Source organism: Vigna umbellata, chromosome 8 (genome assembly GCF_029865625.1).
Source record: "Vigna umbellata cultivar VRB3 chromosome 8, Vumbellata_1.0, whole genome shotgun sequence".
Classification (NCBI taxonomy): domain Eukaryota; kingdom Viridiplantae; phylum Streptophyta; class Magnoliopsida; order Fabales; family Fabaceae; genus Vigna; species Vigna umbellata.
Genome location: NC_142172.1, coordinates 36,347,644 through 36,362,613, shown reverse-complemented (window position 1 = coordinate 36,362,613; position 14,970 = coordinate 36,347,644). Strand labels below are relative to the sequence as shown.

Here is a 14,970-nt window from a genome sequence, read left to right as displayed (position 1 = left end):
TATGTAACTTATGTGATAAAACTAATAATATAAAGAGAATATAAAATAATCAATAAATATAATAATTTATAAATATATATGATAATTAATAAGTAATATTTATATTGTGATATCATACATGATTTATCAAATATTCTATATAATTAAATTACTGAGATTTCACGATATATATTATTAATATGGTTAACAAATATAACTTTAAATATTATATAATCACATTGAATATGTATAAGTATAATATAATAATAATAATTATTATTATTATTATTATTATTAGTATTATAAAAGAATGCTATTTAATAAGAACTATAATTCACTTATAAATTTATAAATAAAATAAAATAATGATATCAATTGTAATTTGGACTAACATAATTTTTTTTATGTCAGCTAAACTTTTAACAGGTGTATAAAAGTATTTTCCATATTCGTTTAGTTTAAAATCGATATCTTTCTAGATGGATTTAAATTGAACTTATACGATGGAAACACTATTAAAATTGTAATACTTTTTCTGTAAAAATAAAAAATAAATTACAGAGATTCAAGAAAAAATGAGTTGGCTGCTATGTAAATTTTGAAAGATGTATGAAATATTTGTAAAGAAAAAAAATCCACAAAATATAAATTATTATAGTAGTGAAAGTCTTATCTTATCTATCTAAAAAATGAAAGTTTATTTTTGTGTTTTATTTATTTTTTCTCCTTCTTCTTAAGTTCTCCTTCTCTTTCTTTTCTGCTACCATAAACTATTTCGGTATTCACCACTGTGAATATTGTTACCATAAGACATTCATCATTTTCTTATCTTTGTTGAGAGAAAAATGAATAATGACAATGACTTTTTGAAAAAATAAAATAAAACCAGTTTGTTATATCAGTTTCTTTTATAGTCTATATAGAGTGTGTTTTACCATCTTATAATTTAACTGATATAAAAGGTTTAATTTTTTTTTTTGTAGTTTACATTTATGTTAATCTTACAAAGAACATAAAAATTTGTAAAAATCAACAAGTCATAGTTTTAGTAGTGATGCATATGTATTTTTTCCATTTTTCCTTTTATATATATATATATATATTGTAACACTTTGACCTATTATCACCCTCTTCATTATTCTCTCTTGTGACTATGCATTCTTCCTTTCTCATCATCATCATCTTGTTTCTTCTCTCATATATGTAGGAAATGTATATGCCTTTTTTGTTTATGTGAAGTTGAAATTATGGTTAGGGTTAAAGAGAAAATAATTGAAGGATTGTAATTAAAGACAACAGAATTAAGATTAAGGTGAATCTTCTTGTAAGAGGTAAGAACGAAAAATAGAAGAGGAAAAAATTTCAAAGACACGTGCGAATCTTGTTAAAAAATATTATGTATATTAATTTAGGATAATTTATTCTCTATTTTTTTTTATCTATTTATGTATTTTATACATTTATCATGCTTTATATATTTTCATTGTTAAGATAAAGGATTGTGACAATTGGATAATGTTGGAGGGTCTAAATTAACAGAATCTCAAAAATGAGCAAAGAATTATGGAAAGATAAAGAAATGACACTTACACCATTATTACATTGTTTCATAATAAATGTAAAAATGTTCAAAATAACTTAGGTAAAAGAAAGTTATGATACAAGGGAATAAGGTGGTATTATAAATAAAAGAGCTAAATATATTGGTTTTATAATCTATTGTCTACAACTTTGAGAAATTAATTAAAATAAGATTTTATTAAACATTCTATATTGAACAAAAACTACGCCTTGAGAAATAAAAACACATAAATTTATACTGAAATTGACATCCATGTTAGTCTAATTGAAATTGAAAAGAAGATGGACGAAACAATTATAAATGACGACGGGTAACAACTTTTACTGATTTAATCAGTATGAGAAGAAAAGGAATATGAATCAAGTTATTGTTAAGAGGCAGTGTTTGCATGGAATGTGTAATGCGAGGGTATTAAGGTACATGAGAATGAAAAAGAAGGAGTATATATATTAAGGGGTGCAAAAGGTAAGGCCTAGGTTTAAATTCATCTAGGAATCTGACCCAAACCCATTAGGAGGAGTTGCAGTATTGTGGGACTTGACAACAGCAAAATACCGAAAGAAAGTGACAGTTGAAAACGTGTCTAGCTAGCTGATAATTGATGCTAGTGGAGGAATTTGTAATTCGGTAGACATGAAAGATTCCTTCTCATGTTTCTCCTTTTGTACTATTATTAAATTATATTAGTCTACATAAAAATTATCAGGTTTACGTTGACAATTAAAAAAATGATATACTTTGGGAAAATTTTCAATTAACAAACCAATTTTTTTATACTAATAACGCATGACAAGTCAATTTATAAATTTAGAATCACATTATAATAACAAATTGTGTATATAATTATATAACATGAAATTAAATACAAAGAAAAAAAATCAAAGAAACTCACTATGGGAATAACTTATTTGACCGAATAATTTCTGAGTAGAAAATTTAGTTTATTAGATATTTTATATTTACTACAAATAATAGAATTAATTTTGTAAGATTGGATTAGGTTTAAATTTGAAGATTACTTTTGTGTTCGTTAGGGAAGACGTGGATATGTCAATGCTCACTTTTTCTAATCTTTGCTTCATTTGGGGATTTGAAGGCAATAACACTGCATTTACCAAAGTATTCTTGTCAAATCCCACTCTCATTTTACATGTATGCACCACTGTTGTGTGTTTCGTTTTGGCTTTGTTTTTTCAGCTACAACCCTGAGTGAGATTCCTAATGATGCATCATTTGAATGTGAAGGTGGTTGGTCGAGCTAGTTAGTGCAGTTTATTATAAAAGTGAGAGATGGAGAACCTGACTGAAATGTTGTGCCTTTACTGGTGGAGATAGTGGTGTGTGATTGACGTTTTGAGGTGAGATAAAAATAAGTTGGTGTGATGTGTGTTTGGGATGCATGGTTGATGGTGAAAATGTGTAGAAAGTGTTTTCATGATGTTGTAAACGTCCATGGTGGTCAAGAGAATGCATTTGCATTTAGAATTGATTCTCTGTGGATGGAACCTATTATAAGTATTAGATTTAATTTATTCTTAGTTTATATATATACACACACTTATGTTCATATATTTATATTATGTTTTTATATTTGTATTTCGTTTTTATATTGTTTTAAACAACTATATATATTAATTGTACATTTTCTTTATTATTAAATAAGATACACGATTTTCATCATTTCTTTTTTCATAACATGGTATCAGAAGAAAATTAATTCTTGATCACATTCTTCCGCAATCAATTTTGTTACTGTCAAGATCTTCATCTTCTATCTTTTATTCTTGGTTTTCCTACAATTTATTCTCTTTCTATGACTACTCCCTCTGTTACTCTCGCATCGTTATGTTTTATGTTTTGACTTTGCTTTTTAGGGTTTTCAATAAGAAACAATTGTGTGCTTTAATCACTTGTAGCCCTTAATTGATTTTTGAGGAATCTGGAAGAATTTTCGGAGATTCGGGTTGTGAAATTTTTGTCCAATTTGAGGTTGTGAAATTCAATAGCATCTGCAGTTGTTCCTTCCTCTAATAATTCTCAGGCGCAGTCACATTCCTCAACTCTAGGACTTTCTCAAGAGCAAATTCATGGTCTATTGACACTTCTTCCTCAATCTAATCCCACAACCACACATTGTACCGATCTAGTGAGTTCTCATAATGTTTCCACTTCTTCTCAGGATCAAGATAATATCTATTCTAAATGGATTCTAGACATAGATACTACTGATCATATATTCAATTATGTGTCTCATTTTATTTCTTATCATAGAATCTCATTAAAGTGAACTAGATTGTGTTGTAAGAATCTGAATAAGAATTTAACTGGATTGAACCAGTTTCTCAAAATCAAGTTTAATATATCATGAAACAAGGCTGCGGGTTCAACACACTCTGAAAAAGAAAAGGCTTTGTAACCATGATAACATAATTTTTGGAGTATGTTTTCTTTTATAAAATATTTAATTCCATTTATACATTTGAAAGAAAAATTTTATAAGATTACTTTTTACGAGTATTATTTAGTTATTATTTAATTTATCTACTATTTATTTGTCATTTTTAATCATATTTGCCAGTTAATAAATTCACATATGCATATAGAAAGACACCAAATTTTTTTTAAAACAATTGTACTGACCAAATATGAATTAATTTATATAAAATAAATAAAAGTAAATATTTAACCAATCAAGAAGATTAAAATTGGGTTTAACCTAAAATAGAAAATAGTTATAACTTATTAATGGTGAGATAGGAGTTATATATTGAAAATTGAGGGACAAATGAGTAAAACAAATTGGTAGATAAAATATATTATGACCCTCTTTTTTCCTCACACATAGTATTATTCCTCTTTCCTCTCGCATTCGTACTCCCAAACTCCCAAATCACAATTCCTCTCTTTTCTTTCTGGTGTCTCACTCATCTATATAATTTCTCTCACTCCGTCGCATGCGGTGGTGATTCCTCAAACCCCACAAGATCTGTGCTCGTTTTTTCACCCAACGCCGATCCCTGGTTTCCTTCTTCCACAACCCTAACCCACTCTTTTTCGCCTAATTTTTTAAATTATTATTGTTATTAATTTTTTTTGTTACCGTTGTTATTGCTGTTTTTAATTGCATGTTGGAACGCCTTAGTTGTGGGTCCGGTCTGTGCTTCCTTCACTAACGACAAAACTTAAGATTTCGCAAATTTGCCCTTCCAAATCAAAAGTAGTGTCCTCTACGCTTCGTACAATACGATAATGAGTCAGCATCCGCGGAGAAATTTTCCAGGTGGCAACTCAAGAAAGGGGAAGCTTGCTGAAGTTGATAAATCGGCTGCGCCAAAAGCCGCCGAGCCACCACCATCAAATGGGCTTCTAGCCGGGTATCTAGCCCACGAGTTCTTGACCAAAGGAACTCTTTTGGGTCGGAGGGTTGAACTAGACTCAGCCCGACCCGACTTATCTGGTTGTACCTCAGTAGAACAGAAGAGAAGCCGGTTGAATTCGCAGACTGGGGAGGTGAAATCCAGTGCGGTGAAGGAGCATGGTAGTTACGAGGAGGTAGCAAACCTTTTGAAGATAAAGGGAACCTGCATAAAGGGAATTGTGAACCCCACTCAACTTTCCAACTGGATTAACAAGTGACAATGTATTTTTTCTTTTCTTTTCTTTTGGCTATTCCTACAGTCATGTTTCTGCCTGCAAATAACACCATTCCTATTTTGCAAACTTCCACAGGTTAGTTTTAATTTCATTCAACCAAAATGCAACTTTTCTGTTTCAGAATGTGCAGATCATCATCAGCCATGTCTTTCTCTGTTGCTTCTTGCATCTTCCATATGTTGATTATGAAAATAATTTATTTCTTCTATAGACCCAAATTATCCAAAAAAATAAACATAAATTAACTAAAATAGTAGGTTACTTATTAGAACGGTCTCTGTTAATATTTCATTTATTTGATAAATATCGATTTATTAATATCGCTCTTTTATATTAATACATGTCTTTTAACGACTATATATATTTATTCATTTCGATTGAAAATTGACTTATTGAATATCATCAGCGTGCATTATTATATCATTCACATGGATTTATAACATCGGCACTAGTAGTTTCATTTTTTAAATAAAAATTGTATAAACAACTGACTATGAATAATCTTTTTTGATAGCGTATGTGTTTTTTTATAGATAAAATTGCAGTTGCTGAAGTATTATTATGGATTGATGATTCGATGTGTTTTTATTTTTTAAAAGTAAACCTTAAGCTTTGAAATGGTAGAATTGCTTTTGGATACACCTTTTTTTATATGTTCAGCAATACAAATTTAATGTTCACATTGAGTTGTTTATTATGTATCACGTATCGTCTCAAATTATTTTATATTTCATACTTTTGTGTATCCTTTGTATTTGATATATTCAAGCTAGATGTCTGACATTATATGCTTAGAGTATACTTAACGTTTTTTTCCATAAATATTTATATCAAAGAAAACTTAAAATTAAAAATTCATAAATTTAAAATAGATATACATTAATTAATATTTAGGAGCTTTTTTGTTTGTTTTTAATCTGTGCATCTATTATTTTTGCTTATACAATTTTTCATTTTTTTTTCTTTCCTAAAAAGTACTTCTGCAGAAGTTTCTTCACATAGATTGTCACTTTAGAATTAATCACTACTAATCATTTATATGTTATTAAGGGATAAAAATCAAGGTAGTTTGTTTATAGTTGGATAATTATACAAACAAATATATACTGATTATGAGAATTGTAAGTCATCTCTCATAATAAATAATATAATACTTTTATAAATTGGATAAAATTTATTGTCACAGGTGTAATTTGAATCGACATAATTTGAATTGACATAACAAACACACCTATTACGATAGCTAAAATGTTAATCAACATATAGAGTAAGTATTTACTATATTGATTCAACTGAAATTGTCACGGTAAAAGTTAGTGCAACAATACTTTTTTTCTCATTCTAATTTACATGAAACTCACTTGATCCTTGATTCATTAATCATCTTCGTATATTTATTTAATAATTATAATATATTAAAGATAAGAAAGAAAGAAACATCCTTCGTTTTGTTCTTTCTCAAAAGCTTTGAAGATCATTTATTAATTTTAAATAAGTTTATTTAGATTACTGTTATTATTGACATGAGTATCTGATTCACGGTAAACAGAATTAAAACTTATTATGTTAGTAATCTTAAATAAAATTTTAAATTTTTTATGTAGGTTGGATTTATATGAATTGCAAAATTGAGCTAGTAAATCTAAAATAACTATAAAAATTGTTCTTTAAGAATATCCGGTGTACAAATTATGCTCATATCAATATCTAGTATATATTTGTTTATCAAATAAAATATAATTTGTAATGTAGTTTCAAAATTTTAGTCTTAGGAACACAGATGTGGTATCATAAGTTAAATTTTGTTTAAATCTACAATCGAAAGGATGTTTTTTTTCTCAAATTTTCACCGTAAAATTTTGGATAGTACGAATTACTTTTCATCATAACATAGGCCTTTTCCTATCTAGATCAAGTACAACTTAGATATTTCATGGGATATCTATTGGATTTGTGCTCTTTTCGTCTCTCAAATGAAATAAAGTTAAATTTAGTTTTTTAAAATGCATTTTAAATCAACATAATAAAATTTCGTTATCTTTATTTCAGGTATCATATTTAGATGTTGAAGGCTCCCCACCTAAAGTAATTAATCCAAATCACCTCTTTCTCTCTTAAATGCTAAATTAGACATCATTCTTAGAAAAATAAAGATGATAAATATTCTTAGTCATAAAATCAGTTTTACTTTTTAAAATCAGTTCAAGTCACCATAAAATTAATTTTATAAACGCAAAAACCAAACAAATATATTTCCGAATTAATGCTATCAAGCAAAAATATATTTAAAAAATGGGCTTGGAGTAGATGGTTTTTTAAAATCATATTATGATTATAATTGATGTCGATAAGAAGTAACACCACATTCATCAATAGTGCGACTGAAAGCTCAACTCAACTGTGATGACAGCCAGCGGAAATTAAAAAGAATAGTCTAATGTGGCAAACAAACTTCCGTGAATGCTCCCATGGTAGATTTTTCATCCCACTTTACATTGGAAGCAGGCAGAAAATTACCCAAAAGTCTGAAATTTGTCCTACGCATTCTTAATTGCAACAGACCTTGCTTTCAGATTCAGAAAGATTCCCCTGATGTAAGAAAGTCAACCAGAGGCCCATTAATTGCCAATAAATTCATGGAAGCTATGACAATAATTGATTTATCAAACTTAGAGCATGGAAGAAACTATTATGCACTTCAACCTTGTGCTAAAATCTAAAATCTTAGTGACTTGGTAACATACTGACATAACTTAGTCCGTTTCAAGGCATCTGAAAGAAAATAGTTTAATCAACACACACAAAGAATCAAACTGCAACAATATATTATACTTGGTTTCATTTACTAGGTATTCGAATTTGTTGAATTACATCGTTAGAGTCAATCACCTCTTATCCAAAATATTGTCCGTTTTAGAATATGTGATGTTAGTCAATGTCTAAAGAGAATGATTGTTCTCGTTATCAGTCCACAGTGAAAGTTAATGTTCTGATCCAAAGTTTGTGGACTGACATTGTTAGGATCAATTACCCTCATATAAGTTATTGTCCGTTTTTGCTATATATATTATTAATATATGAATATTTGTACCAACAAATATATCTCGAATATCTTCTATGTTAGGTTAGTGAAGTATTATGAACCTTGTTGGGCCATTTTATTCAGCATATCTATTAGGTCGTGTATGTACATTAGACATAAGACTTTAGCTAAGATGGTAGGTTTTGCAAATTACGAAGTCACAGTATGATGGTTGATGGCAGAATTCACACAATAGGTATTTTGTCCGCTTGAAATATACCCTCTCCTATGACCTTAAAAAGTCAAAACTGGACCTGCTTCTAAGAGTAAAATATAATTTCATTGATTTCACATCACTTTACAGGAAACTTCTGTAGTTTACAATGCCACGCATACCTTTCATAGTATAATCAACTCATGATGCTGATTCATTAATTTTTAGAACAAATGAGAGATGCCATGTAAATAATAAGTTAAAAGATGTAGCTCACCAGCAAGCAGCAACAAAGCTGTGAAATACAACACGGAGCTGCAGAGGCATATACTGGTAATTCACCCAACCAACTACAGGCCAAAACTGCAAGTAAAACCATATAACTTCAAAAAACTAACTCTTCAAACCCATGAGCTGAATAGAAGACTGTTTTCATTGCCATACCTTCCATGCAGTCAATTGAACAGAAGGATAATCCTTTTTAACTTTGTTTGTGACTGTACTCCAAGGTCTTCCTGAAAACCAGTTAATTACAATGCAATGCAGATAAATCTGTCAGGATACTTTATTCACAGGTTGTCATTCTTAAGTCAGGTCTTCAAAATGTATTAGAACACTTAACAATAACTGAAAAGCTGCCTACATTTTAGGTTTAGTACATGAAGAAAATCAAAGAAATATGAGGTGTATTTCAGAAAAGCTTAAATGTTATCTATCACTCAATGTATAAAATCTCTTAAATCTTGAAATTTTGTTTGTGTTTTCTTCTTCATTGCAACTTTCCAGACTCTCCACCCTCTTGGTTTGATCAAGTCTTTTCTGTGGGAGTTCTATGTGATTCACATAGTTGAGAACAAGTACTTGTTGTAGATCGAAACTCAGACACATGCAAGTAGCCCTATATTGAACTCCTCCAAGTTATCCAACACAAAAATTCGTATAGGCGGGATAGTTTAGGAAAATAAAAACTTCGTTGTTAGACTCCTTTGTATGCTCCAAAGGTAGGAACATCAAAAACACTGTTAGACCTTATTTTATTTATTTACTTATTTTTCTAATTATAGTTCACCGATTTCATATTAGTCAAGGGATGTTTGATAAAACTGAAAAGTTTTGCACTGAATTTGTTTCCTTTGAAATGCTAAAACTGCATCAAAAGAAATTACTAACATTCTTGTCAAGAAAAACACCCGACATCATTTATCATGTAAAGAATTAAATGACTAAACAACTGTTGCAGAACACATTTAGCATTTTCCATGTGTTGAAATTCAGTGAGGAGACTCATTTTAAAGTACCACATTCCAGTGCAATACACCATATTGACATACAAATACTAACTTCGGCACTACATCAGTGACAGGATCAAAGTTAAGAATTAAGCAACGACAAGCGACCAATTTCTTGCACTGGCATAATAATCATGATAAACACAAGAAAGCAGGTATTTACGGAAGAGCGAAACAATTGAATGGTTTCTGTTTTGAGTGGGGAGGTGAGATGCAGAGCAGACAAGACATTAACAGCAAAAGTTGGCATTAAGGATTAATGTAAATGTTTCAAAAAATTAATTTGTGTAAACTGAGGTATAACAAAAAAATGAGAACGTATTTTATCAATGAGCATACCTTCTATAACCAAGCCATAGTACATCATGAAAAAGAAGTTGTTCCATGGGGAACTGGTTATCTGTTCAAGGATCACCTATTCATAAAGGAATTTCATTCACTAGAGAATTAGTTAAAGCCTTGTAGCAGGACTATAAACATTATAGAACCTAACACAATACAAAATAATGTCCCTACAAGTGAAAGGATCAGAGAAGAGACCAAGGGATAACAACACAGGGCTCACAATACCTTCTTAGCAACGGTGTCATTGCCTTTCTGCCCCTTAAAAATTTTATCCATCAATTTGTGGAGAAAATGTCCAAAGGGTCCCGAGTAGGCAAAACCATAGAGCTGCAAAAAAAAATTGATTTCAGATATGCTCAGTCCTTAAAAATTTCTCTACAAACTTTAATTTCTGCCTCATCTTCGGTGACACAGGGTGTTTTATTTTTTTATATGATCACTGAATGAAAGTTCTGAAAAGGTTGATGGTAAAGACGATATTCTAGTTAGCTCCATGGAAAATACGAACGATTTTCAGAAAAACTGATACAGACACAGATACTGTACAAATTGAAAATGAAATTGAAACAGTGATTTAGGAGAAACATGGTTAAGGAAAATGGACATACCATGAAAAGAAGCAGCCTTCTCAACTGAAGTTTCTTGGCCCCAGATATCTTCTGTGCAACTGCATCACTAAAACCAGCCAAAACTGCTGCGGTAATTGCCTAACAACCGACAAGGTTTTTTTTAGCAACCCCATTAGTCTCTTAAAACCCATAAGGAAAAATAAATGAGAAAACAATTTTTTTGAATCAAACCCAATTGTTTATTCTCTTTTAAATGAAAATGAGAAAAACGAGAAGAGTGTGAAAAGAGAGATTTGAAACCTTGGTTCTGAGGGGATGGTGCTGAAGCTGGTGAAGATATTTCTTGAAAACATGGTTGACTTTGTCAGACATGGTGGTTGATCAAGCCCGGATCTTGTGTATTTTTACTTTGTGATAGTTACTCGTATCCTTTGAAAGATGGAAGAAGATGAAGAGTGACCAGAAACATAGAAAATATAGAAAGGGTAATGAAAGTATCAGAGGTTAGGTGGCAAAAGCAAATGGAGGTACTACACATGAATCACACGATTCACACGAAGCATGGCATTGCAGAAGGGTGTTAACGTATTCATGACAAAACTAGACCAAAATCGAATTTGATCCCTTCCCAGAAATTCTTAGATATTAATTAGCCATTAATTAATTAATTAATACCTACCCTAAACATTTCGAAGTAGTAGCAGAAAAGAACGAAAGATTAAGGAATCTCTTGGTTCCATTGGAGAGGCATTTAGCCATGTTTATGGTAATTTTGCCCGCGTGGAAGCCTGTCTTGATTGGATCCAATTGATCCCGTAGATTTAATAACCCAAATCATACTAATTCGATTTGTATTCATATGATTAATTACTTTTTCAAAAAAAAAGAAGGGATACTGTGAAATATGACTCGGTGAGTAATCCGATTGAGTTGAGGAATTAATGATTAGAAATTGGATAGTTTGACGAACTCAAAATTTTAAATAAAATTCCAAAATATATAATTGTATAGTAAAAATATATAAATGTAATTCATAACAAATTTACCAGTAGTAAATATTGATAATGTTTTAAAAACCATCTATATATATAGTATAATTAAAAATAAAATATTTTTATATTTTTTTTTACTCACTTCAGTACATTTTCAAAAAAGCTATGTTTACATTTTTCTATTTAGATCCTTAGTCTTCTCATAAAAAGATTCTATATATGGAATAATGAATAATTTTTATCCGAAATAATTAGTTGATTTTCTATTTGAAACTATACTTGTATGTCTTGTTTGAATGTTTATCATACTACTTGTAGGACAACGATTACTAATTTATCTCATTTATATTTAAGTTGTATTTTTTATATATATAAACAGAATATTTGGATTGTTCATTAGGTTTATTTCACTTTCAAAAAATAATTTAATTCATATAAAAAAAATGTCTAATTCGAATCAAGTGATTGCTTCACTTGCTTGTATTAAACTGAGTCTGGTCACTCGAGTTAATGTGATTCGTGTAAATGATTGATTTTCTTTTAATTTAACCTAATATAATCAGAAACTTCAACAACAATTGTCTAAACCTAACCCAAATTTAGTGAAAAATATATAATTATAAAACTCTGGGAGTTAAATTTTCCAAGTGCAACACATGTCTAAGTTATAGATTATTTATTTCTTACACAAGTTTGAAAAAACTTTCACAATAATTTTTAAAATAGAAAAATAAGAAGATAACCCAGTTTCTTTAAAACTCACTGATATATAAATTAAAAGCAATACTTTAGAAAAGTTATATAAGACAACTTTTGACGAATTAATTTATAAGATTTTTTTTTTCTAAAAATATTTTATACGGAAAAGTCTCATACATAGCATTATAGTAATGATAAATCTTTATAATAATTATAACATTTTTATCCCATTTATTAGTGGAGTTGATCTTTATATTTAGAAATAAATCTTTCACAACGACAAGAAAATGCCTAAGGACTTTAGAAATAAGGCGTATTGTAATGAGTTATTTCAAAAAGTGCAAAAGATGCTTTAGTGACCTTTTTTTTCTCCCGTTTAACTTCTAAAAGTTAATTTTTTGAAATGTTTTAAAGTTTAACACTTTTGTAAAACACTTTGTAAAATATTGTGAAATTTTAATTCATTTTGAAAGTTAGTATATGAAAAAAAAAAATCTTTAAGAAACATTTGTATATAAAGAGTAATTTTCAAATAATCCACTACTAGTAATTACATATATTGTACTATTGTGTTTAATTTATTTTCATTATATTTTTCAGCGTATCATTTATATAATATTTCTAAATGATTTAATTTGATCACGTCTTTAAGTAGAAAAATTAATCATACGTCTAAAATTGTAATTTAGACAAATTTATATATTTTTAAATTAAATAATCTTTAAAATATAAAATAATGTTAGGATTCAATTGTTTTTCATTCCTATAATTATAAAAAAATATGTTATGTTCCTACTAAATTATATTAAGTAAAATAAATATAAAACATTATTTTCAATCCAAATTTGTATATAATAAACAATATTTCATTTAAATATGTTTTTATTCCTTATATTTCAGTAAAAATTAAAATTAATTTCTTTTTCGAAATTCTAGTTTAATTTAGTCTATGAACTTTAGAAATGTCTAAATTTAATTATTTTAACCAAATTTTTTTAAAATTTATTTTATGATTTTACTTAATTAACATTAAAATAATAAACTTAATAAAATTTATTGAAATGACTAAATTTACGCAACTCTAAAAATAAAAGACTAAATTAGTTCAAAATTTTAAACATATATTAATTTCAAGTATTTAACCTTAAACTAAATATAATTTACACATGTTATTTATTGAAAATAATGTTTTATGCTGATTTTCATAAAATGACTTAACTAAATATTTTAAAATTTGATTCAATAATTATTTATATATTTAGAATTCATTCTGATTGAGTGGTTTGGTTTGTCAATATTAAGGATAACAAAAATATTTGCAATGGTAGATATATGTAGATAAAATTTGTGACAGATTATTGATATCCGCAAATATTTATTACCCGCTCGGATAACAGATATTTTAATACTCACTTATAAACAATTGGGAGTGAATATTATACTACTCAATTCGCAGGTATCCGTTACTTGCAAAAAATAAAAATAAAAATAATAATTTAATTTATATTTTATTTAATTAAATTTAATTTAAAATAAAGTTAATTTATATTTTTTAGATTAAACTTAATTAAAATTAAATTTTAATTTATATTTTTTTCATTTATATTAAATTTTATATAATTTTTACAACTTTATTTAAATTATTTTTAAAATGTATAATTTTTAACATTTACGTATATCTACCGTAAATTTTTAAATTATTTTCATTTACGTATATTACATAGAATTTTAAGTTACTTTGGACACTTTAAAAAAATTAAATGTTTTTTATTGTTCATTGGTACCTACATTTTAATCACATTACGTATATTTTATGAAATTTGGTAAATTACACTGTTGTGTGATTTTTAGAAATATATTTGATTATAAAATATTGTCAAAATTTTGTAAAAAGTAATATTTATTAAAATTTACATAGTAATAAAATATAAAAGAGATTTTGATTTATTTAAGTAAATGTTAATGTTCAAATCTAGTTTTTGTACCAATTAGCTAAAACCAATATTTTTTGTACTATAGTATAATTGGTTAAATTTATTTGTTATTACAAGTTGGAATACAAACTGGTCTTTTAAAAAGAAGGTACAAGACGTTACATTGATTATGATCAAAATGTATAAAATATGTGCCCTTACAAGCATATTAAAACTTTATTGAAAGACATATTACGTCAATTCTTGGAAATAGTCATGGTAATACGTGATACAGTTACATCGATTACCCCAAAAAATTGATCCAATATATCCTTGAATAAGACTTTAATTATTTTTCAAAAACACAAATTATATTAAGTTTAATCATAATCATCTTAATATTATTTTTATTTTAGATTGATTTAATAACCAATATAAAAACCATCAAACTTGTTACATCGATTTTTATATTAAATTTAAAAGTGATATAACCTTGATGATAAGTATGGTTTAAAATAGACGAAAACGCTTAATAATACAAGATTATTCAACTTGCATGTGATAATATTGATGAAAATATTCTTGCTCCTTCACGTTTTGTTTTTAATGTTCATGTATTTAACCATTTGCATAAGATTGGGGTCTATTATTACTTCAATGCACATCAGTGTTGATGATAAGAAATTTGATGAACAGAGATTGGGTAGATGGA

At 27.9% G+C, this 14,970-nt stretch overlaps 2 protein-coding genes across 3 annotated transcripts; one reads left to right on the top strand and one right to left on the bottom strand.

Moving 5' to 3' along the window:
* The first annotated feature begins 4,392 nt into the window (after window positions 1-4,392).
* Window positions 4,393-5,332, top strand: EDA6 (embryo sac development arrest 6). 2 transcript variants are annotated; one of them, XM_088097670.1, is made up of 2 exons: window positions 4,393-5,201; window positions 5,291-5,332. In XM_088097670.1, the coding sequence occupies exon 1, from the start codon at window positions 4,811-4,813 to the stop codon at window positions 5,195-5,197; it is 387 nt and encodes a 128-aa protein (XP_087953796.1). In that variant the 5' UTR covers window positions 4,393-4,810; the 3' UTR covers window positions 5,198-5,201; window positions 5,291-5,332. The 2 variants fall into 2 exon arrangements, with proteins under 2 accessions (XP_087953796.1, XP_047180102.1); XM_047324146.2 differs by having other exon boundaries at window positions 4,394-4,581; window positions 4,704-5,332.
* Window positions 5,333-7,523: 2,191 nt separating this feature from the next.
* LOC124846811 (Peroxisomal membrane 22 kDa (Mpv17/PMP22) family protein) lies at window positions 7,524-11,396 on the bottom strand. Its single transcript, XM_047324167.2, has 7 exons — window positions 10,955-11,396; window positions 10,694-10,792; window positions 10,311-10,412; window positions 10,080-10,155; window positions 8,896-8,966; window positions 8,729-8,814; window positions 7,524-7,804 (listed from the first exon to the last, which is right to left on the bottom strand). Exons 1-7 carry the CDS (start codon window positions 11,024-11,026, stop codon window positions 7,753-7,755), a joined length of 558 nt encoding a protein of 185 aa, XP_047180123.1. The 5' UTR covers window positions 11,027-11,396; the 3' UTR covers window positions 7,524-7,752.
* Between the last annotated feature and the right edge of the window lie 3,574 nt (window positions 11,397-14,970).

Excerpts from the sequence above, each read along its gene's own strand:
- LOC124846811 (XM_047324167.2), bottom strand. The coding sequence starts at position 11,026 with ATGTCTGACAAAGTCAACCATGTTTTCAAGAAATATCTTCACCAGCTT. Across the intron at positions 10,156-10,310 it reads ATGACACCGTTGCTAAGAAG|GTGATCCTTGAACAGATAAC; the intron begins GTATTGTGAGCC and ends CTTTATGAATAG. Across the intron at positions 7,805-8,728 it reads AGCTTTGTTGCTGCTTGCTG|GGGAATCTTTCTGAATCTGA; the intron begins GTGAGCTACATC and ends TTCTTACATCAG.
- EDA6 (XM_088097670.1), top strand. The coding sequence starts at position 4,811 with ATGAGTCAGCATCCGCGGAGAAATTTTCCAGGTGGCAACTCAAGAAAG.